The following is a 23,884-nucleotide window of genomic DNA, read 5'->3' on the forward strand; positions in this document are numbered from 1 at the left end:
TGCCGGAGCAGGAACCTAGATAAGGTTACACAGGAACGTGTCCAGGCGGGTCTTGAATGTCTCCAAAGAAGGAGATTCAACAACCTCCCTGGGCAGCCTGTTCCAGTGTTCCGTCACCCTCACTGAGAAGAAGTTTCTTCTCAGGTTTAAGTGGAACCTCTTGTGTTCCAATTTGTAAACACATAATTGTAACACATAATTGGTTAAGCACAGGTGTGAGAACTGGACCTCAAAAGCTTGCCAACAGTCCACAGTTCTCATTAACTCAGTGAATTTCAGCTTCTTCTCATCTTGCTTGTTTAGGCTTCCTCGGGCCTCTCATGGCCTTGATGTATCTTTCAGGACTATTCAGAGTTTATATACCTATTATCCATTCCCCTGCGAGAACACTGTCTCCACACATTGTGCCCAAACTAGATGTTAAACTTTTGACTCCACAGGACAGTCCATCTTTGAAGCTACTTTCTTCCAACCTGTCCAGAAATGGGAAGCTGTTTTTCGTAATAGACTTCCATTCTTAAGAGAAATGAAGACAAAGCTACATTTCAAACTACACCCCTTCCTTTTGATTTGTCATTTTACAGCTTCGGAGGAGAGTAGCAGAGTGTCTCTCTAAAAGCAGAACTTCCTTAAAGACAAATTTATATATTTTTAAAGACAAACTTATACAGCAATTTATTGTATATTTTTTCAGCCTTTACTTTCACACAAGGTGCTGCGAGAGCAAGCAGAGTATTTTGGATGTGCAAAGATCAAGCCAAGTTTTTGTTTAACTTGGATTACTGAATTGAAGTATGGCACCGTCATTCATGTTCTTTACTTGTAGTTGGGAATTAAACAGACAATGCTTTAAAATATTTATTGTTTGTAAACAAATTCAGGTGACAATCCTGTCCCCTGGATGGTACACTGCAATTTAGCAATCCTTGTTTATCAGAGCCATTAAACAGAGTCCGTGCTACATTCATCGTGATATTTTTGAAGGCACATGACATGGCAGTTCTTAGTTTTAACCAGCAACCATGAGAAGCACAGGCTGCCTTGCTGCACATGGAACTCTGATACATAGTTCTGGAGGAAAACCACCATGAAATTAATGTTTATGAAAGTGAGCATGATTCTGAGCAACTCAGATTATCTCCATCTACAGACTATCAGCTTCATCAAAAGTTTGTAATCTTTGTTTTCCATGGAACACCCACTTTATAATTGTTTATCAAACAGATTTTGAAGCTGAACCATTTCATCTTTTAGTTTACCATGTATTTTGAGTAATAAATTCCTAACCAGTGATACTTATCTCCCTCACTCCTCTGACCCCCTGCTGCAGCAAATCACCCCTTCCCACACACTATTTGGCCTAAAGGTCACGACTTGCATTTATTTTCCTGTTCTACACGGCTCTTCTTTATTATGTTTTCCTGTCATGTGAAAATCCTGAAGAAAATCATTCCTTTCTAGCACTCATTTAAAGAAATGCTTCAGCATGTAGGTCTAATAAGCCTAAGTAATAAATGCTACTATATTTTGAAAAGTAATTGTACGCAGAAATTCCATCTCCAAACTGGGATCCAATGTGCAATACTTGTCTGATACCCTCCATCTCTCTCACCTGCAGTCGGGTTCTGCAGAGTACAGAGACACCTGAATACTACCATGAATACCTCTGAGCTCAAATCACTGCTGCTTCCCACTTGACATCCCCTGCCCCACATTCAGCTCTCAGGAGGAAGTAACAGCTGACACGTGGAATATTTTCATGATGATGCCTTTACAGCTCATTAGCTACTAACTCCTACTACAATGCTGATGCTTTTGCATCTCACAGCTACTCAGACCTACCACTACTTTCCCATAAGTCAGCTCAGACAACCTCCTGTGTATGACAAAGCCCTGGTGACAGATTTAACAAATGGGTTCAGCAACAGGATCTTTATTCAGCTTGAAGAGGAAAATGCATCCAAAGAGTAAAGCATGCATGGTAACCCTGCAGTAGAGGGCAACCCCCAACATAGCTCTAGAGAATTCAAGGTAATAGTTACTCCCTTCTCAGTGCAGGGATTTTTCCAAGTATTTGTTGGTTTGTGCAATTACCATTCCACATCACTATTCCACAGAAAACAGTGAACAGGTAATCTTTCATTGCTCTCACATACCTTGCCATCTTTTCCTGAAGTCTTTTTTAAAGGCAGAAAGCCTTTTTCAGTAGAGTAGATAATTCTTTGCTTCCCCAAAAGCTAAAAATCTTTATTAATTCATGGGCAGAACTTACCTCATGGGGAGCTGACAAAAAAAGGAGAATTTTTGCTTAATACTGCTATCAGTTTCAGAAAACAACATCTCGGCAAATGTTGGCTCTCTCAGTTTTTAGCTATGCTCATTTCTATAACACACAAGAATTTAACCAGAACACAACAGTTGCATTAAACTGGCTCTGAATTCTATTACATAACAAGACCTGTGAGCACAGTTGCAAGAAAGCAACTGGTGCAACTAAACAAAGAAAAATACACCAAGTATTCTCATGCACTTCAAGGACAATACCTGAAGCATGTTATGGCACCACAACACCCTGAATTCCAAACGTCTTCCCCCACCTGCTAGCTGTGAATCTGCAAAAAATAAGCATGCAAGTGTTAGATAAGGTGTTACCTACTCAAAGTAAGCCACAGCAGGGCTGGTTTCAGGATAACTAGATAACTCTGATCAGATCTATTCATTTATTGAAATAACACTCTAATGTTGTTCTTTTTTTTAATTGGAATAAGTCATAAATGCCATGAAACATAAGTGTCATATGCCAAGCAGCTAAACACATCATTAACTGTCTTGGTAGACGTCTACAGCTCAGTGCTCTGTTTGAAGTACATAATCTAATGTCAAATTACTGCAGGTTTTCCCTCTTATTACAGCAATTCTGTACTCCATTTTTATGCTACTTGCATCTCATTACAGTAACAGTAAACAAAGTTGTCACCACACGCATGAAAAAGGCTTTCTTCTTATATTTTGTAGCATGAAGAACATTTTCTTCACTGTAATATTAATGCTCATTTGTGCAGCCAGAGTCGATAGATGTTTTCTTCCTGTAATGTCATGGAACATCCTAATAAAAGTTAACAAATAAGATATTTTCAGTTTACACAGACTTATTAGTAACAGTAACTTCTTAGATTGATGACATGCCACAATTAGATTCTGTGATGCACGGATTTCTGATTATCTTGCTCAACAACAGCAGTAACAGTCACCAGGCTGTGCCTAAGTTTGACTATGTAGAAATGTGCTGGTAACAAGTTCAAACTGCACTGCAGAGTGACAAGCCACATCTTCAGTCACTTCTGTGTCACTTCAAATGGTACAGTTCAGTACATATGGAGATGAGCAACTGACAGCAAAAGCACTTCAGTGTGCACAGTTAACAGATTCCAACATCGCTTCTAACCAGGCACAGCTGTAAATGAGCACATCCCAACACTTGTTTTAGACAAGTGCATTCAGATTCATCAGGCACATCTAGTGAACAATTGCTCCAAAAGCTTCCTACACTATTTCATGCAAGAAACCACAACACATTGACTTCCCCCCCCCACTAACTAACAAACACCATCATGTTTCTACAGATTACTTAGCTCCAGACATGGCATCTACAAGGTACATTTGTACATTATCTAGAAGTATTCTGATGGTGGAAAACTCACAAATGCAATACGGACTACATTTTAGAAAGGAAGAGAAATAAAGGTTTATTTTAAATACTGGTACAGACAAAAGAATTTGTAGTTTCAAAAGAATACTGTCCCACAAAAATACATAGAAGTTAACATGCACCTTTGCAATCAGGTCTATCTGAAAGTTGAACAATTATACGAGGAAAAACAAGCCATTAAGAATTCTGAGTGCAGGAGGGAAGAAATTCAGGAGCATGTGGCTTAGCTGACTTCTGCATCAAAACTGTCTAGGTTTCTCTTGCTCAGGGCTGACCCCTGTCTTATGATATGTTAGGAGACCTGTAGCAAGAACTTATCTTTCAGAATAGCACTATGCTTCAAACAAGTGACAACTAGTATATGTTTAGAGATTTAGTCAGGATTCAAGACAAGGTACCACTTCAGATGCCAGGGAAATATCAGATGCCCTCTGGGATGCCCTAAGGTATCAAAAGTGCAACTCTCATGAATGCCACCATACTCTTCACAGAGCAGGGCAGATCAATAGTGAAGTCTGGAACCCGTATATTTATGTTTTACATCAATTTACTCAGTATTTCCTGCTGAAGCAGGACTCCAAATTGTTGAGGTGCCTTCCAAGAGCTGTTATTGCTGAGCACACTCTGTTTCAGAAGTTGTCTTAGAAGATACATACAACGTTGTGTACTTCTGAGTTTTCTTCTTGGTTTTATTTTCTTTCTCATCTTCTTTTTCCGCAGTTTCAAAGCTGGATTCAGCTGTTAACCTATAGGCAAAGCAACCATTCTAAATACACATTTTGTTATTGAAAAACAGGGCTAAGATAAGAGTTTCAAGCATAGTCAACAAGCCAACTGGCATACAAGTCCATATGCTAAGACAGAGCAAGCAGTGCTTAAAACGAGACTAATATAAAGCATTTTTATATCAGCCCTACTCACATCTCATCACTTAAAGCATTGCCTTCCCCTCCCATGCCCTTGTCTGCTGAAATGTTTGGTAAAAAAGGTCACAGAATGTATTAACTGGTTGGGATCAGCCTTTAAAACCCACAAATGTACAGTGCCTGTGCCATGCACATACACGAAATCATTCACAAAAGCACAACTCCAAGTGAAAAGTCCTAGCAATGGAACACAAACATGATTAAGTCAAACATTCTGCTTTCACACAACCAAAGCAAGGACTACACTGAAAGCAATATACTAGTTTCCCTCCAGTGCTGCATTACTACTGCCTTTATCTTAACGCCCAAGTATTTGAAACTAAGTTGTTTCAACAGGAAAACAATTATTTTCAGGCTCTGAACAACATCATTTGCCACTGACAGGTTTTAATTCTGCTGTGATTGTAAATGGTAACACAGCTGCCACACTGCTGTTAGAGCCAAGGTAACAATGAGATTTAGACATCTGAGCACAACCGGGTGTTTTGATTACTTCAGAATTACTTCACAATTACACAAATGTGTCATTAGAACAGACTGACAAATAATGGTATTCATTCAGCCAAATCACCTACAATGAGTTGACTATCATACACAGCCAACAAGTTACGGAAAAATCAAATTCCAAACAAAACATCACTTCACAACTCAACACAAGTACTATGCTAATCCATCACTACACTAGCAAAAGCATCTCTCTAGTGACTTTGTGGATTTCTAGTGATCTCAAGAGCCTCCAGTGAGCAACCTCCTGCAATACAGCTGCTTTCAGTAGTGGGTTTCCTACACAGCTGCTGGAGATGTATTTGCAACAGAAATACATAGCTGAAGATGAGGACTATGAAAGGAGCTGCAACAAAGGGGTTTTGGGAAATCTAACTACAGGCCAGCTCACAGCATTGAACGCCCCTTAATAGCATTGGCGTATTTCATCAAGTGTTAGCACAGGGCAAGGGATGGATCAGAAAGAAGAGATGGCAGTTAAACACTCTCACTTGAAAAAAAAACAACCATTTGTGAAACTATGACATGATTCTATCAAGCTCTGACTTTATAGACTCCAAAAACTAGATGTAATAGGGGTTCCTTCTACCCATTCGAGGAAGATCAAGCAGTGTCATCAGATGGGAGCTTTACTTCCTGAAGATGAACATCATGACTAAAGCTCCAGAGAGTACAGTTATCCACATCTCCTGCTGAGCCAAATGGCTGCAGGCATTTGGACCATGTTTAAATGTGGTGGATTTGGTGTATATAATCCAAATAAATTTAAAAGAGCAAATAAGCTCTTGGGCACACAAACCCTTCTTGAGATCAAACTAAAGCAGACAAGCTCAAATCTAAATGCAAACTAAGTTGGGCACCAAGGTCTGGTATTTGCATATCAGTGTCAAACATGAAGAAAAGCATTTCAATGCAGAATTGTGTCTTTTTATTGACCAGCTGTCCTAATACAAGCCATCACTGCCTATAACCTTTGCATTGCCTGAACTACAGTAGTAATTCACAATTAATAAGGACTTAAAATTTCAATCTTTACTCTCAGGTAGTATGCTGTCAACACCCACATGCCATAACCTAATCAGCACCACCACCTAAAACCAGTATTCCAGTTTTTACTCGTTTTAAGTACACACACATGTGCTGCAGATACAGACAGATGCTCTTAGCTCCCCATTACCCAGCCTCATGTTATTCAATCACATCAGCAAAGCAGCTTCAAATACAGAAATCTGTCACCCATACCAGGACATACAGATCACTTCTGAACATTTCATCACCCCCTCTGCAAAGATAACAAAGCTTTTCAAACAACCCTTCCTAGAAATGAAGATAGCAATCCTTTCACAGTTACTATGACTTCTCACTGCCACATTTCATAGATCAGTGATGACAGAGCTAGGCTAGTAACAAGAACTACTACACTTGTAAAAATATCTCCCAATGACCACAACAGCCTTCTCAGCTGGAGTATCACAAAGTAAAACACTGACAACTGCCCAACATTTCTTTCCTCCCCAAGAACTCAGGTTCCATTTTCTCCATTCCTGATTGAGTTGTCTGCATTTTTTGTGTCTTTGCATTTAGCTTGTGTTCCTACCTAGCGTTTGGCCACATCCACCACAGAACACTCCAGGGATTTAGTTTAGAAACCCAGCCTCTTAAATACTCAGATTTTTATCAGAATTTCCTATTTCATAATAAATGATAACGGTTGAGGGTGAAGTAAATCCTCAATCTTATCATCATCATCATCACTAACTGGGGAGTTAGCAGTTTATTAACATAAAAATATGAATGGAACCTTCTGCCTGGATTTACTTTCCACAGGTTCATACCACCATTGAAAACAACTTAAAAGCTTATACGGAGTTATGTGACTTTTTTTTTCCTGTTGTGCTGGTGATTTTACTTTTTAAATCCATTGATTTACGATTTGTTTCTTATTTGAGTCAACAGCAATGGGTACACTATTAGAACCCTATGAACGGACTTCACCTTTCTCTAGTACATTTTTCCACTCATTCTGCTTCCAAACATAAACTCCACAAAATACTTTCCTCACCCCCTCTCTCTGGTAGGTTTCCCCTTCACTTCACATAAACCATTTCCAACAACTGCCGGTTGGCAAACACTGGCTCTTCCTTTCCAAAAGAAACAGGAGGAAATCAGTTGAACTCTGCACACCCTGGTTACATGCTATCTGTTCCTTGATGTGTACAGAACACCACCAAAGCACAACACCATCACTAACTATATAGCATTTCCTCTCAACTTGCACCCCCCGTATTTGACCTCTGTGATCTTTCCTCGTCGGTAAATCCCCACATATTTTGACACAGCCACTTAAAAAAAGTGCCAATTCTGCCATATTCTTTCCAGGCTGCTTCAGAACATGGTACTGTTTGGTTACTTTAAAACTGTTCATCGCATCCAATGCAACCTTCAATAACTGATTTGACAGTCAGAGTATCAATCCAGTTAACAAATGAATGCCACTGATTAGGGTATACCACACAGATTCCCATATGTTATGCCTTCCTCCATCTCTCAAGCTGCTGTCATTTTAGAGTCAATAACCTATTTCTACTATCAGACATTACCAGATTCTAAGCTCTAAGTGTCTAAATTAGCCCAGACCCACCCCCAAAACACTTAAACACATGTTTACAAAGATTATGAATATGAACAGAACACAAAAGCATCAGCTGAGAAAGAGAAAAGAAATCAGCATTCTTTTTACCAAGATAAAAAAGTTTGAGCTAATTACTGTTTGAAGTTACTTCACCTCTTAAAAAGTAACTGAAATTCTGTTCAGGGAAAAAACTTGATCTTAATTTACCAGTTGTGTTTCTAGTTATCATGCACCCAGATTATGGAAGTCATTTGTCTGACAAAAAGCATCATAAATTGTCTGTTTTCTCATACAATGCAAATTCTGTTCATCTAATTCAGGTTAATAATTAATTAAATAATTTCTGGGTTTCAGCTAAATCTTGAAGTTGATGAGGGCTGAAATTTAGTCTGAAACATAAGTGTGACAGCTATCGCCTTTATTATGTAATATGCAACAGGCATATTTGAAGGGACCAAGAAAACAGAAGAGCTATTTCTGACATCAGAGGAAACAGGGGGGGGGCGCTGTCATGCTACGTGCACACCTTCAGCATTCTCAAGCAGCGCAAAAGTTATTTCAAAGTGTTACAGTTTCAAGAGTCTCTTTTACTAGTCATCATCTTAGTCTTTCTTAAAGGTACTGAGAGGTTCAACGCAGGCAGCCGGAGCTGAGGAATTACGCTGCATGCAACACTGAGGAAATAGATAAAGAAGTGGATAGCATAGTTCATGCAGCGAAAGAAAAGAGATGCAGGTCTGTGCTGATTGCCTTGACCATAGACAGAAGCTGACACTGACCTGGGGGCAGCTGAAGTCAAGGAATTGCTTCCACTTCCACTACATGAAGTAAAGGCATCATGATTATTATCTTCAATTTTAACTCTCTTTCTTTCTCTTTCAGGTTCAACTACTTTCTGCATTACTTGAACAGCCATATTCATTGGCGCTGCTTCAGGATCATGTTTTTTTTGAGAAGCACCACTTTGCTCCAAGTTCATGGAAGTCATCTTGATTTCTTCCTTACTTGGCAGCTGAGTAAGAGCAGCTTCTTTTACTGAAGTATTTTTGCTGTCCAAGTATTCACAAGTATTGTTCACTGGAGTCTTCTCCCTCCTCTTGTTAATTTTAGTGCCTTCAAATAATTCTAAGAAAAAAGGAATATATTTTTTTGTACAGAAGTGAAGCTGGAGTTAACTTGCCCACCAACATGTTCAGAATAAAGCTAATAAAGAACATTTTACATGATTAAAGACCTTGGAATAATCCTTAATAGATAACTCACAGCCCTTAAAGACTGTCCTTGATCTAACTTGTTACAGTGAGTAAGCATCCCAGTAGACATTAGGTTGAAAACGAGACAAAACTCTCCCCATTCACTTCACCTTTTTACCAAGGCTTTCAAATTACATGATCTGCACTACATGGGAATGCTCTATTATGTTATTTCTATTTTGGAGGCTCCTGAGGTAAGCTTCCACAACTAGGTTTTCAAAATTAAACCCTTTGGGCATGGACAAGAATCAAATGGAATTCACCCCTCTGGGTCCCCATTCATTCTCCTCCACTGGCTGCATCTCCCTTGTTTCTGCACATACCCGGCTATCAGCTGGTTTTTGAGCAAGCGTCTGCTGTCAAAACTTAATCCACATTAGCTTGAGCTACTAAGCAGTTTTTTCTCTAAATGCTTTGCACAAAGCTCCTTTTAAGCTGCCTGCATTCAGAAACTCAGCACTTATCATCAACAGATACTACTACTTCAAAAAGCATCTCCTGAAAATCTGTTCCCACCTACTTGACTGTGGTTATCTATAAAACTACTGAAACACCGTAACATATACTTTTTTGTCTCCCAGTACCAGTGTTTGTATACATACTGACATAAGGTCCTTGAGAAAGACAGGGCATTACTATTTCAGTTCAGCAGGTTTTGGACCAGGTTATTATCACAGAGGCAGCCATTTAAATATTAGTTCATACCTTAACTAACCCAGTGTTTCCTGTTTAATGTCATTCACCTTGCAAAGGTTGAAAAGACCAGAGATTTCATTTTTCCCATATAGAAGAGTAGTATTTACCTTCAGGTTCATATTTCATTTTTAGGTCATCCAGCCTAACTCGCAAGTTCATATTTTCACTTTGGCAAGCTTGCAAATGCCTCTCATTTGCAAAGAGTTTCCTTTCAATTTCTAGAGTCCTTTGGCTCTCATGCAGAGCCTTCATCCTCTGTAAAGACAGTTCATTTTTCAAGGTTTCTGTTTCCTTCCTGGGGTGGGAGGAAAATGATAGAGTTATACAAGTTCTTAGGTAAGCAGTACAGACAAAGTCAACTAAGCATTCTGCACAGAAAATTTGGGATTATACTGTAGTAGGAAATGCAAGAGACCTCTTCCAATACAATGCAAGTTTTCACTTGAACTTCACATAGAGCAGTGAGTTTAGTTACCAGAGATAAAAGTCATGTTAAAAACAAAGCTGTAGGCTGGTTTAGGAAACCTTCCGTAACCTAGAAATACACTCTCTCACTGGGGGGTTTCTAGTATAAATTTCCTGTGTATAAATTACTATAATTACTCCTGTAACTGTCAATACAAACTTTACACAGAGGTGCTACTTTAAATACCCAACACAAAACCATTTATGTTAATACTCAGTGCATGGCCTTGCCTCTGTTTCAGATGCCATTAACTTCCACATCATAAGCACTGAATCTGCATTCCTTGGCAATTCCAAAATACTTGGATCATGCCAGTTTCTCATAACAACACCACAGTGAGGCAACAGACTTATCAGGAATTCCCACAGCAGACCATGGCCTCCTGCTGCATGTGCAATACTTCAATCTGAGGGGTCAAAAACAGTCCTCAAGACTGTGGACTTTCTAGTTGATAAATATGGAACTCACCAGCCAACAAACACAGCTAAAAAGTCCAATAAACATTTCAAGTGTTATTATCTGGCTCTTTTTAGAGGAGAAATACATAAACACACCCTGTAGTCTTGAAGAAGGTTAACACAGTTCCCTTACAGGTTATTTTATTTTATTCTCAATTAGCTTGTATCTTAGAGCATTAACAAGAATTCTAGAAGGCAACAAGAATTAAAAGTAGTTCTGCTGCTATCTTTTGCAACAAGAACTAAAACCGAAACAACTCACAGTCCCACAACAAAGACAGAATGGCTCCACAGCATTAGAGAATAAGACAATGAGTATTATTTACACATACAATCAGTGAATTACATACAAATAGTAACAAAAAAAAGGGAGAAGATGACCAAGTGGCTAGAAGATAACCAGACTACAAGCAATATCTAGGCCTTGGACCATTAAATACTTACTTTGAGCTGTCAAGTTTCATTTGCAGTAAATCCACATAGTAACCATCTTCAGGCTCCCCCCCTTTTGAGCTACAACAAGCTTTGGATTCTTCCATATTCTCATACAAATTCTGTTAAAGAAAAAAAATAGCAGGTGGTCAAATAGGGACTTTTCAGAAGCACTTTAACTCAGTCCTCAGGTGGCAGTTTGCATGTATTTCTATGGAGAAGATTCATCATAGAGGCATTTCAACATACAAGAGAGCTCAGTTGCTCCAAGTACTTCCTCACTGGTTACAAATGTCAGATAGTACTGAAACTGACAGTTCTCTCTCATTCACCCAAAGAAAAATACAAGAAACAAGTTAGCCCAACCCTAGAAGGTTTTCAACTACCACTGAAGAACAGTCATCTTCTTTTCAACTAGAAAATACAGGCCATTTAGTTAACCTGCAGGGATTTTGTTTCTAAGCTTCAGCAGCTGAACCCCAAAGGAACACAATGGCCAAACCCTCAAAAATCAATTACAACTCCTAAGCAAGAAAGTTGGTTCATAATAAAGATGCCATTAACACAATAAACTTCCCATAAAACACAGCAGTAACATGTGACACTCTGGGGGCGTTGTTTCATGGGCTTCTTTTTTTTTTGAGCAAGCAGTACTCAAGATCTAATACTACCAGTACTTTAGATGGTTATTTAATCAATTATTTAATTTCCTGGCACTACTTATCTGTGTCACGGAGACAAAGAAAAACACTCATCAAGCTTACACATGACAGAAGTGGTAAAGCAATCGAGCTATCTAACTGCTTACCAAAATGGGTTAAGCCTAGCTTTATGCCACCCTAGTTAAATGCAGAACAGCGGATGCATAAGCTAATATGCTAAGTTTACATGCCACAGCTATGATAAGAAACAGCCAAACTAGTCCATATATATAACAAGAAAGCTACAGGTTTTAACTCTGTATATACACCAACCTCAGTAACAAAGTACATACAGGTCTTCTTGTAATATTTTGGAAGGAGAAAAATACAACAAGGTGATACCAACTGTCATACGAGGACTGAAGAAATTGGTTTAAAGAATGATGAAGCAAGTCAGTTTTTCTAGAAAATGGCATGCTTCAACTGCAAAGTTGAGACACATTAAAAAATAAACATCTAAGAAATCAAGTATAACTGAGAAACTAAAAAGTGGTAAAGCCAAAGAACACACAGTTGAAGGGTGAAATGGTTGTGTCTTCCAAGAGAAAAAAATCACGTCAGACCAGTGACCTTTGCCACATAGTTGAATTGAAACACTACAAGTAACTATGTAAAATACAAAGTTGCTACACACAGGACCCATAAAAGATTATTTTCCAAACCAAGGATTAGGTGGTACAGAATTTCCTGCTTCTCTGAGCTTCAGAAGTGCATGTTCACCAGCTGTGAAATAGAACTTTGTTTAAATTAAGTTGTCTGGATTCTTTTCAAACATAGGCATGGATTTCAGATAGGTCTCATAATTTTCCTTATTCTCATGCTTTAGCTTCCGATTATGACTTCTCCACTTAACTACAGCCTACATACCTTAAATTTTTCTAGCTGCCTCACTTTCATAAGCAGATCTTGTATCTCACCATTTTTCTGTTCTAACATTGACTGCAAGCGTTCCACCTGATCAGATTCTGCTTGAGAGCCTTTCAGCTGGAGCAGTGTAACCATCTGCAGCTAGGAAAAAAGGGAAAACAAAATTTTTACAACAAATACTGGGTTAAGTGACTGAAAACCTCAGCCTCTTACCCAGAAGAATTAGGGTACAGAAGCCTTGTCATTTTAATCTGAATATATTCTTCACAATTATCACCATAAATTGACACTAGGAATCTTTAGGACAGCTGAAAGCTTATGGAACAGCATAGTCCTGAGGTGTCATATCCTTCCACGTATTGACTAAGAAACCTATAAATATTCTGTTGAGGACATACACAACATTTCACATTCAAACCATGAACACCTGGTCACCAACTGCAGTCCAAGTTGCTTATCAGAGACAAAATGAATCTATTGCGAATGTCTTACTTGGGAAAACACAATTTAGCTCATCAATGAGTTTAAAAACCTTTTTTTTTTTGCAGTCACCCTGATTCTGAGGTATAGATAACACCAAGTTTGCCTCCTGTAATACCAATCCAAGAATTGTAGATGGTCCTTTAGTGGAACACACCCTTTTAAGCAAGGCAACACCCTCTGTCATTACAAAAGGAGAAGTTTATCAACAAGTCTTGCATTTATAGCAGATTTTTCTGATGCCATCAACAATATCATCATAGTACAAGGGCATTAATACTTTCAGTCAAAACTGATACATCAGATGTTCAAACATGTGGAGAAACAGTATGAAATGCAGTAACAGAAAGACTTAGCAAGGATTTAGTGGTTAAGTGTAGCACTTTTCCCAGTTCAGCCAGTATAGATAAAGCATCACTGTAGGTCACTTGGAGAAGTCACAGGGAAAGGACCAACTCAAACAAATAAAGACTACAGATTAACAGAAAAAGCAGAGAAGAGCATTTACCCTAACAGAATCTCCTATATCTAGTAAAGGAAATCAATGATCCTGTACACAAACTAGAGCTAAAGAAAGACTGAGGCACCTCCTCATGGCTCCTACAGGACATAAGGGAGGCAAAATTTTAATCCCCACTATCTGACTAAAGCTATCCTTACATTTCCCAAGCCTGCAGACATTAACCTATTTTGTTTACAAGCCCACTTGCTAACTGGCAGAACTTCAGATTGCAGTTAATCTACATTAAAAAAAAACACAAACCAACAACAAAACAGAAACTGTAAGGGATACTGTGGGTTGTGGAAAATACACCAGACATGGTAAAACTTTCCCAATAGCACTGCCTACAATCTGTTCAGGAGTCAAATCTTCCGAAGTCATTGGTAAATACCAAAATCAGGCATTCTGACAACTACAGCTGCAACAACAGTTAACTACACTGTGGGAATCAGCTGCTGAATGAAGCAATCAGTTAACTACAGATTGAGCTTTAACATACAGCATCATAACACAGCACAAAGTAGAGAGGATCCTAACAGGGATCTAAGATAACAAGGTAAGCAAAACAGCTGTCTTGATGAACTGCCTGTCTCCAGTGTTGACACTGCAAGAAACTGAGTACAAACTGAAATTCCAAATGAAACCACTAAGTAGAAGATCAGTGACAGCAATTTGCCTCAGTTCTTGGTGAAAATCTTAAGTATTAGGAATGTTTTTTACACCATTCAATCAGTATGGCTGACATATCCTCATGTTACAAGGAGAGCATTTCTGAAGAAACAGATCCTATTCAATCACCCCTTCAAGTATCCAGATCTCAAGGCCAGATTTTAGTAAAAGATAATTCCTTTGCTGCATCAGTATTTGTCTTTTTTAATTATTTTCCACCTACTTCTCCTCACAAGCCAGGTAACACAGACTTACTATCTTCAGTGTTACTCCTTATCACTATTCATATTTAAGCACTCTTCTCAAACTGCATGTTCAAGTAGTTGAACAAATGAAAGGATCCACACTTGAGCTGGAAAAATCACAAGACCAACATGAAACCAGTTGGCAGTTTTGCAGCATCCCCTTCACATTATCTTGCAAATTAGCTTCTGCTAACTCGTTCTCAACAGTATTAACCAACAGGCTCACATCCTATGGGAGTCTAAAATAAAAAGTTAAATAGTTAAAACAAAAGTTATTACTTTTTATTGCACTACAGATAAAGTGAGACAAATATGGGCAAACAAAACAAGAAAGCAACCTGGGCAGAGGGAACAGAATGGTGTAATGAGAGGACAGGGCACAAGCCCTTTTCCTTATGTTCATTCCTAGCAACCATAGTTAATCCACAAGTAAACAGCTCATGGAGAACAAGAATTAGATTTAAAAAAAAAAAAAAAAAAGGCAATTTGAAGACTAACTGAATGCTAGTTTGAATGACAAGAGCTGTGTTTTACCTATTTAACAACTATTCCAAAGTAGGCAAACACAGCACCTTCAGTATAACATGAAGATCCAGGATAAAGTAGCAGCACTAGTAGCAATAAAAAAACATTGATGTACCATAAAAGTCAAATAGCACAATGACATTTCACTTATTTTCTCTCCCATTTCCCTCCCCCAGACTACTGTACCATATTCAGAAGGTAACCAAAACCCCATCCTGTGCACCAAAGCAGCACCTTGTCAGACCCCAAGGAAACCCTGCAGTATTGCAGTAATGGTCATACCTTCATTCTTTGCAACTGTTCTCTAGTGAATGCATACTGCTTTTGTAGGGACTGATATTTTACTTTCACACTGATCAGCTGCCGTTCCATTTCTGCCCTACGGTCCTCCACCTACAGAACATTGTTAGCAGTTATTACTATGAAAATGATAACATGCCTTCTTGTCAAGTGGATGAGTTTTACAAGGAGGTATTACCTAGCAATCCATGTTGGTTCTGCAAATACTGCTTTTCCAGCAAGCATACTTGAAATGATGCACTACTGTCAATATCTCTGAGATAAAAGTGAGCACACACTGTTGGAGCAGCTAAAGCCTAAGCACTGAAGTGCAACATTTATCTTTTGATATCCAAGTAACATTGCATATGATTCAGTGTTGCTGTAGAATAGGTTTGTCCATTGGCACAAGAAAAAAAAAAAGAACTGTGTACTAATTTAACCCATTCCCTGGGTGCTGCCAGAGAACAAAATAACTCCCCATGCATTTAACAGTGGCTGAACTTCTATTCAAAGAACTAATTCAAAAACTCTCCCAAACATGCAAACATCCAGCCATTTTCAGCTTGTTTTTAAAAGACAGTATTTATCAGCATCTTCTTGTATTTCACATACTATCTTCTACACTAAAGAACAGTTACCAGCTAAACAAAGCTACTAAGAGCTAAAAGCTGCTGTCAGAATTGTCATGAACTATCAGCCCCATCTTCTATCTTGACAGCAATGTAACTTTAAGTTATTCCATTATGCTTATTAACTCCTCAAATTCAGAGCATGCATAAGAATTGTTTTCAATAGGTCAGTCCCTAGCCGGTTCAACAATGAAGTAATATTTGAGGATCAGAGATTCTTGCTGGCCAGATCAGGTACAAACACTTGAATATTCTCAATGTAATATAAGAAAAAAAACAAAACAATTTATGACATATTTCTTCCCTCCTCTGTATATTTTTTGGGTATCTGTGGAATAATTGTACCTCAGCAAAGAGAGAATTGCCTTTTCTTGTAGGGTCCAAAGACTGCTGCACTGCATGATCCAGCTGAACCTGAAGCTCCTGATTAGCTTCACGAGCTTTCTAGATTAAAGCAAAGAGGGTATTAGTCATTTAAGCATCTGATATATTGCATGTATGAATTTAATCAGATTATGTTATCTCTTTCATTTCCTATGCCTTTAGCATAGACTATATTGTACTGTGGTATTTAACTGTGCATACAGCTCTAGTCAATAAGAGACAATCAATTTTCGTTCACTATTAGGCTTAATATTCCACTTCATTCCTTTATTCCTATTTCCAGGGAAACTTTGATGTTTATCAACTGAACTAATGGTACTGAGACTATCAGCCTTGCTGTGTTATTTTGTCACAAATCTCTACTACCTAGTACAAAATTTTCCAAGGCATTCAGTAGAAACTTGAAATAAAAATCAAAATTCTATCAGTGACCTGTGAGAGGGTCCCATTATGAGACAGAATTCTGCTGTGCACAGATCTCCATACACAGCCTTCTACAAAAGAAAGCCAACAGAGTATTTAGCAAGAAACAATACCAAAGATTATGAGCCAATATCCTCCCCTTCCAAACTCACACTTCACTAAAAAGTTAACAGCACAACTTGTGCCATTCAGGGATCATCTACCACCATTGAATGACATGAAGAGAATACCTCTAATGCATTGCAGTAAGAAACAACTTCTTTTTCCCTTTCTTCTTTTTCTCCCTGTAGACGCTCCAGCTGATTACGTAGGTTACTGTTTATGAGTTCTAATTGTTCTTTACTGTACTCTAGTTCATTCAGCTTTTCTTCAACACTGGCCTAAACAAAACAAACAAACAAAACCACCAACCAAATAAAAAGTATAAAATAAAGTATTTTTAAAACAATATGAGGAAAAGCAGGACCATGTGAACCAAACAGCATTGTCAGTAGCCATTACTTTTAATACCAAGTATTATCTTGAAGAGGCTGTATGGCCTTAAAATATAGTAAGGCCATTTTGTTCAGTACACATCCTCTGAATAGTCAGCCAGTCATAAGGTAGCAACATACACAAAGTACTGAAAACTGAAAAGAGCAAAAGCACAGGATTTTATCTTCCATTAGCCTACACTGCTAATAATGAAATACTAGTCACTCACCTTCACACTTTCTAGTTCTGTGAGTTCTAGCTGAAGGCTGAGCATTTCTGAAGACATGGTCTCATGTACACGCTCAGACATGATACGTAATTCTTCTGACTTGGCAGCAATTATTTCCTTCTGATGCTCCATTTTGTGCCTCAGTTGTTTCTCAGACAGTCGGGCTTCATCTAGTTCCGCTTTCAGGTTCTCCAACTTAAAGAGAGTTAATAACTAAGTAGTACCATTTTAAAGCAAACTCTTGCAACACAATGCTTTTGACTGTTCTAACCATCGAAAGTGTCTTAGAAATACAACGTAAGAGCAAACTCTTGAAAATAAGCTATGAAATTTTTTATAATTCACAGTGTAACTGTGCAGATGTTTGCTAAAAAAAATAACCAAGCAAACTCCTACGTAACTATTTGAGCTGCTTTGGTAGTAAATGTGCAATTATGAGTTAAACACATATTCTTTAAAATGCTATTAGCAACATTTTAGCTTTATACTAGTTGGCAAACCTTGTTTTTAAGGTCACTGACTTCTTGTCCATAGACCCTGGCAAGCTGTTCTTTCTGTTTATCCAGTTGCATGTTTTGCTGTTGCTTAAGGGAATCACATTCAAAACTCAAGCTTTCCAACATTCGATTCTTGAGTTCAATTTCTTTCTGGAGAGAATATTTCTCTTGTTCAAATTCCTGAAAGAAATAACAGACTAATAAAGCTAGATGTAATATTTATACACATTTAGGGAGCAGTTTACTTGAAACAGGCTCAGGACCAAGACACTCAATGCCTCAAACTTGTAGTTCACTCAACCTTTTGTTAAAGTCTCGTTTAGAGAATCATCAGACTCATGCTTTAAAAAAAGAAAAACTGCCCTGAAATTTTATGACTTATTTGGTTGTGCAACACTCTTCTTCATGGGAACTGTGTATCTCTTTGCACCCCCTACTAAGGCTGTGGCCATCTTTTCTACAAGTGTAAGAAATGTAGGAAGAGCTTAAGGTGTCCTTCCTACCACTATGGAACCCAATTATGTTACAACTTATTACAGTCCATTCAGTGTTTCCCTACTGCACAAGGCTTCAATGTCTGGTAAAGACATCTAAATAGTCTACTGCTCTGAAATAAATCCCACAGACCACACAGACTTTTCTCAACGTCCCATGTGTCTACTGTTAAAACCTGTGCTCATGGTAACTATCTTGGCTCCCAGATTTCTAAGAGAACCACAGATTCAAAAACTTAAAAGAATCTGTAGGATAACCATGGTTCCCACACAAGATGCTGTTCCACTGCATGAAAGCAAACAATTCCTTCCCTCTGCCCTTGGAAGTTACCAATTGATACAGCTCAGAAAAGCTTTGTCCATAATTGTGCTCCAGCCTCTAACATAGGATCACAGCCTATGGATGCAGCTTCTCAACCCACTAGCTACCACAGGAGGTTACCAGCAGAAAAGTAGGACCCTTCTCTGCTTTCTTATCATTTATGCTTTGCAGCTGCAAACAAGCATCAAAATTAATAAGTTTACAAGAACTGGAAGAGATTTTCCGACTCGAATTTTCTCAAACGATTACTATGAAGAATAAGGTCGACTAAGTAATACTTCTGTATTTCAACACTATACTACTCTTTTCTGAGCTGTAAAGAAATGTATTAATACAAATCAGAATCCCTCAGTATTTAGAATACTTGAAAAAACCCAAGAATTCAATGCTACTGTCTTGCTGCCAGTGCTCCTTTTCGAGCTTCAAGTGATACAAAGCTTACAGGGAGAGCATAACAAGAATTAATTGCTAAACATACCCAAACCACATACTTTAAGAAAAAAGTAGCACTTCATATTAATTTTACATTCCTACATGGTACTGAATGCTTGATGCACCGTTAGCTATGAAACCCTGCGCCAGTTCGATAAAATTATGCTGAATATCTTCAGAGAAGAGATAAAAAGCCCTCTCTACAAATATTTACACTAAGAGGCTTATCAAAATTAACCTAGGCTCTAAAAGGCATTTAAAACACCTGTGACATTCAGAAAAGAGTGAAAACAAAGTTGTTGACTACTTTTTCTACTCAGTTTAAAACATCACCTCTGTTTTTTCAGTCAATTTGCGATGTGCTTCATCCAACTCATTTTGAACTTGACTTTGGGACTCCAATAAATGCAAGCCATATTCTGCTGCCTTTCTTCGTTCGTTTTCTGCTTCCTTGAGTTGGTTTTTAAGTCTTAAAATGGTCTCAGTCTCCATTTTTCTTCCTTTTTTTACTTCAACATAGAAAATACAAAAGGATTTAAAAATACACTGCAGTAAGTGACCAGTTAATCTGAAAGAAGTGATTGGATTTCCTGTCTTAATCAGGATACAAGGATGTATTTTTGCATTAAGACAAAAAAAAAAAAAAAAAGACAGCCATGAACAAATACTCCTGTGAAAAGTAACAGCTATTTCATCAATAAACTCGGTTAACACCTAAATATGTCTTAACTAATAGCATCCAACAAAACAACTCCTGTGTACAGACCTACTTCCTAGCCCAGTAGAACCAGAGTTAATCTTTCATATAGCTATCTTGACAGGTGTGAAAGAGAGGGTTAGGAAGTAACATTGAAAATACACTTCTATGTATATGGCTGACAATATTTCCTTGGGTATTAGAAATAAACCCACAATTAAATATAGCATTTCTTGTGTATACAAATAACACTTAAAATCCATTTAGGCAGCTGTAGGAGGATAGTTTATTCCTAGTAAAATTGTGTGGGATACAGAAAGAGATAAAGGCAAAGAGCCAAAAAATAGGAAACCTGTCAAAAGATAAGGAATTTTAACACAGATTTATTTATTTGTTTATAGTGCTTAATGGAGTCTTCCATGTCTTTAAGCCTAAGGTAACCTGCTGCAGGTAACCTACTTAATAATTGCCACCTCTACCATGTTTCAGAAAATTCATCTGTTTTATTCTTATAACAGAAGACACAAGTAAAGGTGAATTTAGCAAAAATTAGTCAAAATAAATCCAAGCAAGCAATTTAAAAAAAATAAAACTTAAATTAACACCATAAGCTTGCATGACTGCTTGCTCCCAAGTCTACTAAACCAGCACACTGCAAACAAATCCTATTAAGACAGAAAATACTAACCAACTCAGGCTTCTGAACAACAAAATTCAAGAGTTCACTCAAAGCATTCAGCACCAATGATACACAAATAAAGAACACCCCTGCAGTTTATTTTTCAAAGCCAAGGTTCATGTTTTTTTTTATATAATTCAAAGATTAACGGAACTCTTAATTGAAGGTCTTATTCTATGCTTTTGCTTTTTTACATAAGGAATTTAGTTGTTGCCATTTCTTACTAGCACATATATTACTCTGATGTATGTTAGCAAGATCCTGATATTGAAAGAGCAAATTTCACAGCTCAGTACATAAGAGTATTTTTAGGAGTTATTATTGTAATGTACAGCCTTAGCTTTTTATTTTTGCTATTCTTATTTTACATGGGTAACTCTTACTGGTTACCTAGCTTCCTATAAACAGAAACAACTTTAAACTGCAGGAGTATATCAAGGCAACACTGTGCCAATTTTTTCTGAGCAACAACGTAGAAATTATTAAACTCTGGTTTACTCATTTTCCATCACTTGTCGCTGTAAATCAAAGTTTAACACAAAGAGACTTTATTCAGCTAGGCTCTGAAGCCAGTTTTTCACATCTAACCTTTGCAAAGCTTGAAATACTATTTTTGCACACTTATGCTAAAGTAAGCCACTGAAAGACAGGAATTTTGCATACATATAATTAAAAATAAACAATATTATTACTACTGTAAGACCAGGTACAATTCAATAATGAAACATTAAACAGTAAGATGAATCAATTCAAGCATATAGGTTAACCATTCCCGGCAGGCATTCACATTAGTAAAAAAGATTAATTAATACTAATCACTTCATTAGCAGCATTTTAAAAATAGCTTTATTTTCTGAACAAACACCAGTATAGGGGCAACTTAGTAATTTGATAGCTTCTAGCTTACTAAGCTAAACTTGAGTTACATTCTTAACTCACCTTCAGAAGTCCATTTAAGTCTTTCTTGACCTTATTCTTGTACTCCACCTTTAGAAATAAGAAAAAAAAAAAAAAAAGCAACTGTTGTCTAGTCCAGAAGAGTACAAGCTGCCATTACAGTACGGTCCTCTCAATACAAACTTAACACCTGGGGCTGCCTCATGAAAATGCAGATCACAAGCTAAAACCCCACAAAAATGCAAATCTTATTCAAATTGCAGTTGAGACAGCTGTCAGAGAGCTTAGAAACAGGCTAGCAGGCAATGTTGCCAAAGGACAAATGATCTGCAATTGGTCTGTGGGGCAAGTAAACAGACTACACGCTGGGTCACTTCGTTCTAGCACACATAATTTTTAAGGGTTATTTGGGAATTTTTGGCTTGGTCCCTCCTACTTCTTCTGTCCATTCAAAATTATCTCCTCCAGTTTCACATACAACACCTTTGAGCTCTTCATAAATCATTTACACAGAGATGTTAGGCTTTAATTTTACAGTTGAAGTTTAAAACATCAAAGGTGCCTTTAGAGCATAGGTATCCTCAAGTTTTCATTGTCAATTCTGGATGAAAATAAACAAGTCCACTTAGCTTTGTTTGTAAAGCTGCACTGTACAGGAAGGTAATTACCTGTAATTTAACATTATATATGAGGTTAAATAAACTACCTTGAAAATAATGTTTTAAAAAGTAGCAAGATGAGCGGGTAGGAGAGAACATAATAGAAATCAGTCTTCATTTATCCTACCAGAAGTCACAAGAGTTCCTCACTTTTGGCTAATTATCTTTGAACATTTTACTATGGTTTCTGTGCTGACGGCTCCGGTCCTTGATCATTCAACCATTTAAACACTCCTTTATAAAAGTACTGGGGTAGGAAGTAGAAAAGCACTATTCTGGGGCGCAAGCTTCCTTTCCCACTAACTGCTCTTGTAGTTAAGTCCTATTCCCAAGGGTCACACCTAACGGCTCTCTGTCCTGATCTGCTCGCAAGCGCCTGTGCAGTTTCCTGACCGCTAACATCATTAGCAAGTTTCTCTCCCGTAAGGCAGGTACTCCCATTACACTCCAGCTACTTTAACAGGTCCAAGCCTTCAGCTCCCAAATCGCACACGCCAGATAAAACGTTCTCAGGGCTTCTCACCTCCCACAAAAATAGCTCCCTGGTGAGCAAGTCCCACACCGACTGCAGCGAGGGGCCGGCCAGCCCCGGCACGTGCTCTCAGGACCTCACACCCGAGCAGGGGCTTATGGCCGGTTCTGGTAGAAAGGTCCCCCTGCCCATATCGCTAACTCTACAGGAAAAAACGGCAGAGGGGCAGGCGCGCCCAACCCACTTCACTTAACGCAGCACCTCCGGAGCCGCAGGGCACAAAACAGCCGTTTCGCCCCCCGGAACAACAGCGGAAGGCCCAAACAACGAGACACAGCGAGGAACAGACCGGCAGGCAGCAGGTTTCAGACGCTGCAGGGCGAAAAATTGACAAGAAGACACATACCCCTCCCCAAGCCCCGCGGACCCACCACCTATAAACGTCCTTAGACACACGATCAACTCGCCGCCCATTACTCCCGCCGCTCCCGCAGTTCAAACTCGGCCCCGCAGCACCGCCCAAATCTCGCGAGAGCTCCTGCGGCCACCGGCATGCTCCTCCTCCGCTCAGCTCCGCCCCAGCGGTCGCGGTGTCACCGCCCACCGGGTGAAGGCGCGCTGTGGGCGGTGTTGGAGCGCTACTGTGAGGGGCGGTGCCGGAGGGGGAGAGTTGCGGGGGAGGCGCTGCTCTGTCCCTCTCGAGCGTGTCGTACAGAAGCCGTTCCTCTAAGCTCGGTGTGGTGTGGAGTAGGCAGGTGAGGTGTTGAGGAGGGGCGTTAGTGCAGAGACCGCTGGTTATGTTCAAAAGGAAAGGGAAGGCAGTGAAGTTAGCAGCCCAGCTGTAGGTAAGCGGCCGTACCTACTGAAGAACACAGGAGACTGCAGGTGCAGAGTGTGAAATAAGAACTCACTCCTCTAAACAAGATAACAAGGTTTTATTGAGGGACAAAGTCAATAAAGAAAAAAGCAACAGCTCTGGGCGCATGACCATAGCCAGAGGCGTGAGTGATTAGCATTTGTTACAGGTTTATATACATTCACTATTACATTAATTACATGCATATTCATTATTCCCGCATATAGGCAGGGAATATTATAACTAACTCCCTGAACTTACTATCATAAGTTCCCTCCGTTTGGCGTCTGCGCACTGCTCTCCGGTGATTGTGGGCAGGCGTCTTGAGGGTGAAGTAAGCAGTCTTCCTGTTGTGAGCAGGGGTCTCCAAGATGAAATAAGCAGTCTTCCTCA

At 38.8% G+C, this 23,884-nt stretch overlaps 1 protein-coding gene across 2 annotated transcripts; it reads right to left on the reverse strand.

The window, feature by feature from the left end:
- Positions 1-3,720: 3,720 nt before the first annotated feature.
- On the reverse strand, positions 3,721-23,223 carry SPDL1 (spindle apparatus coiled-coil protein 1). 2 transcript variants are annotated; one of them, XM_061348424.1, is made up of 13 exons: positions 23,113-23,222; positions 21,547-21,588; positions 19,565-19,740; positions 17,987-18,163; positions 17,487-17,681; positions 17,014-17,163; positions 16,322-16,420; positions 15,348-15,458; positions 12,645-12,785; positions 11,089-11,198; positions 9,828-10,015; positions 8,551-8,896; positions 3,721-4,455 (listed from the first exon to the last, which is right to left on the reverse strand). In XM_061348424.1, the coding sequence occupies exons 3-13, from the start codon at positions 19,721-19,723 to the stop codon at positions 4,317-4,319; spliced, it is 1,815 nt and encodes a 604-aa protein (XP_061204408.1). In that variant the 5' UTR covers positions 19,724-19,740; positions 21,547-21,588; positions 23,113-23,222; the 3' UTR covers positions 3,721-4,316. The 2 variants fall into 2 exon arrangements, with proteins under 2 accessions (XP_061204408.1, XP_061204407.1); XM_061348423.1 differs by lacking the exon at positions 3,721-4,455 and having other exon boundaries at positions 8,224-8,896; positions 23,113-23,223.
- Positions 23,224-23,884: the final 661 nt, after the last annotated feature.

Source organism: Neopsephotus bourkii, unplaced genomic scaffold (genome assembly GCF_033783945.1).
Source record: "Neopsephotus bourkii isolate Nb327-2 ecotype Australia unplaced genomic scaffold, CSIRO-AGI_Nbou_v1 NB_357, whole genome shotgun sequence".
NCBI classification, from domain to species: domain Eukaryota; kingdom Metazoa; phylum Chordata; class Aves; order Psittaciformes; family Psittacidae; genus Neopsephotus; species Neopsephotus bourkii.